This window comes from Penaeus monodon, chromosome 22, assembly GCF_015228065.2.
Source record: "Penaeus monodon isolate SGIC_2016 chromosome 22, NSTDA_Pmon_1, whole genome shotgun sequence".
Classification (NCBI taxonomy): domain Eukaryota; kingdom Metazoa; phylum Arthropoda; class Malacostraca; order Decapoda; family Penaeidae; genus Penaeus; species Penaeus monodon.
Window position 1 is genome coordinate 37,520,755 of NC_051407.1, and position 697 is coordinate 37,521,451.

Sequence of the window (697 nt, forward strand, 5' to 3'; positions counted from 1 at the left end):
TAAATTATTGAAAAATTGAGTGGAGTCTATGTGGATTATTTGACATTTTTATTATTCAGCCAGAAATTCACTTCAATAGAGAAGATGCTGTGCCCTCCTACAAACTTACAAAATGAAACTGTAGAATTCTATTTGACAACAGAGAGCACCAAGAATATATCCTTTATTTTGGATGTTAGCAACCAGTCATATGTCCTCAGGCAAGTATAATAAGATTATACTGTATATTTAAAGAGAATTTCTAAGAGCTAATGGTTTGTCTTCTATCTATTATAACTCCTAATTACCCTATTAAGTAAGACTGTAGCTAAAGAATTGAATCATTTTATCTTTAGCAATGGAGGTACCATTTTTTTTTTGCTATATCTGGAAAGAAAATGAAAAATGTACATATCTGAAGAGTCTTCTACAAAGTCTATGACGATGCTGTACAATTTTTTTTATCAGTACTGTACTCAGTAATATCTATGACATTTGAAAGTAGTCTAAATGTATTAATATGCATTATATGATACTAACGCTTACAGCATGGGAGATAATGTAACTGTGAAGGCAACACCTGTATCACCTTGGGTGAAGCTGTATAAATGGAACAAAGAGGACTCTGTCTTGGTTACTGCTGATAGTCGAGACAATAGTGATACTGTTTGTTCCATCCTTGCACTACAGAATGCAAAGGTATGCACTTTACTTTTGG

General features: G+C 32.7%; 1 protein-coding gene across 1 annotated transcript in view; it reads left to right on the plus strand.

Annotated features, from left to right (window-relative positions):
- LOC119587114 (SID1 transmembrane family member 2-like) overlaps nt 1–697 on the plus strand; it is a 31,322-nt gene that overhangs the window by 14,184 nt on the left and 16,441 nt on the right. Inside the window, 2 exon segments of the mRNA XM_037935866.1 lie at nt 60–200; nt 528–678. Coding sequence (XP_037791794.1) covers nt 60–200; nt 528–678 — 292 coding nt within the window.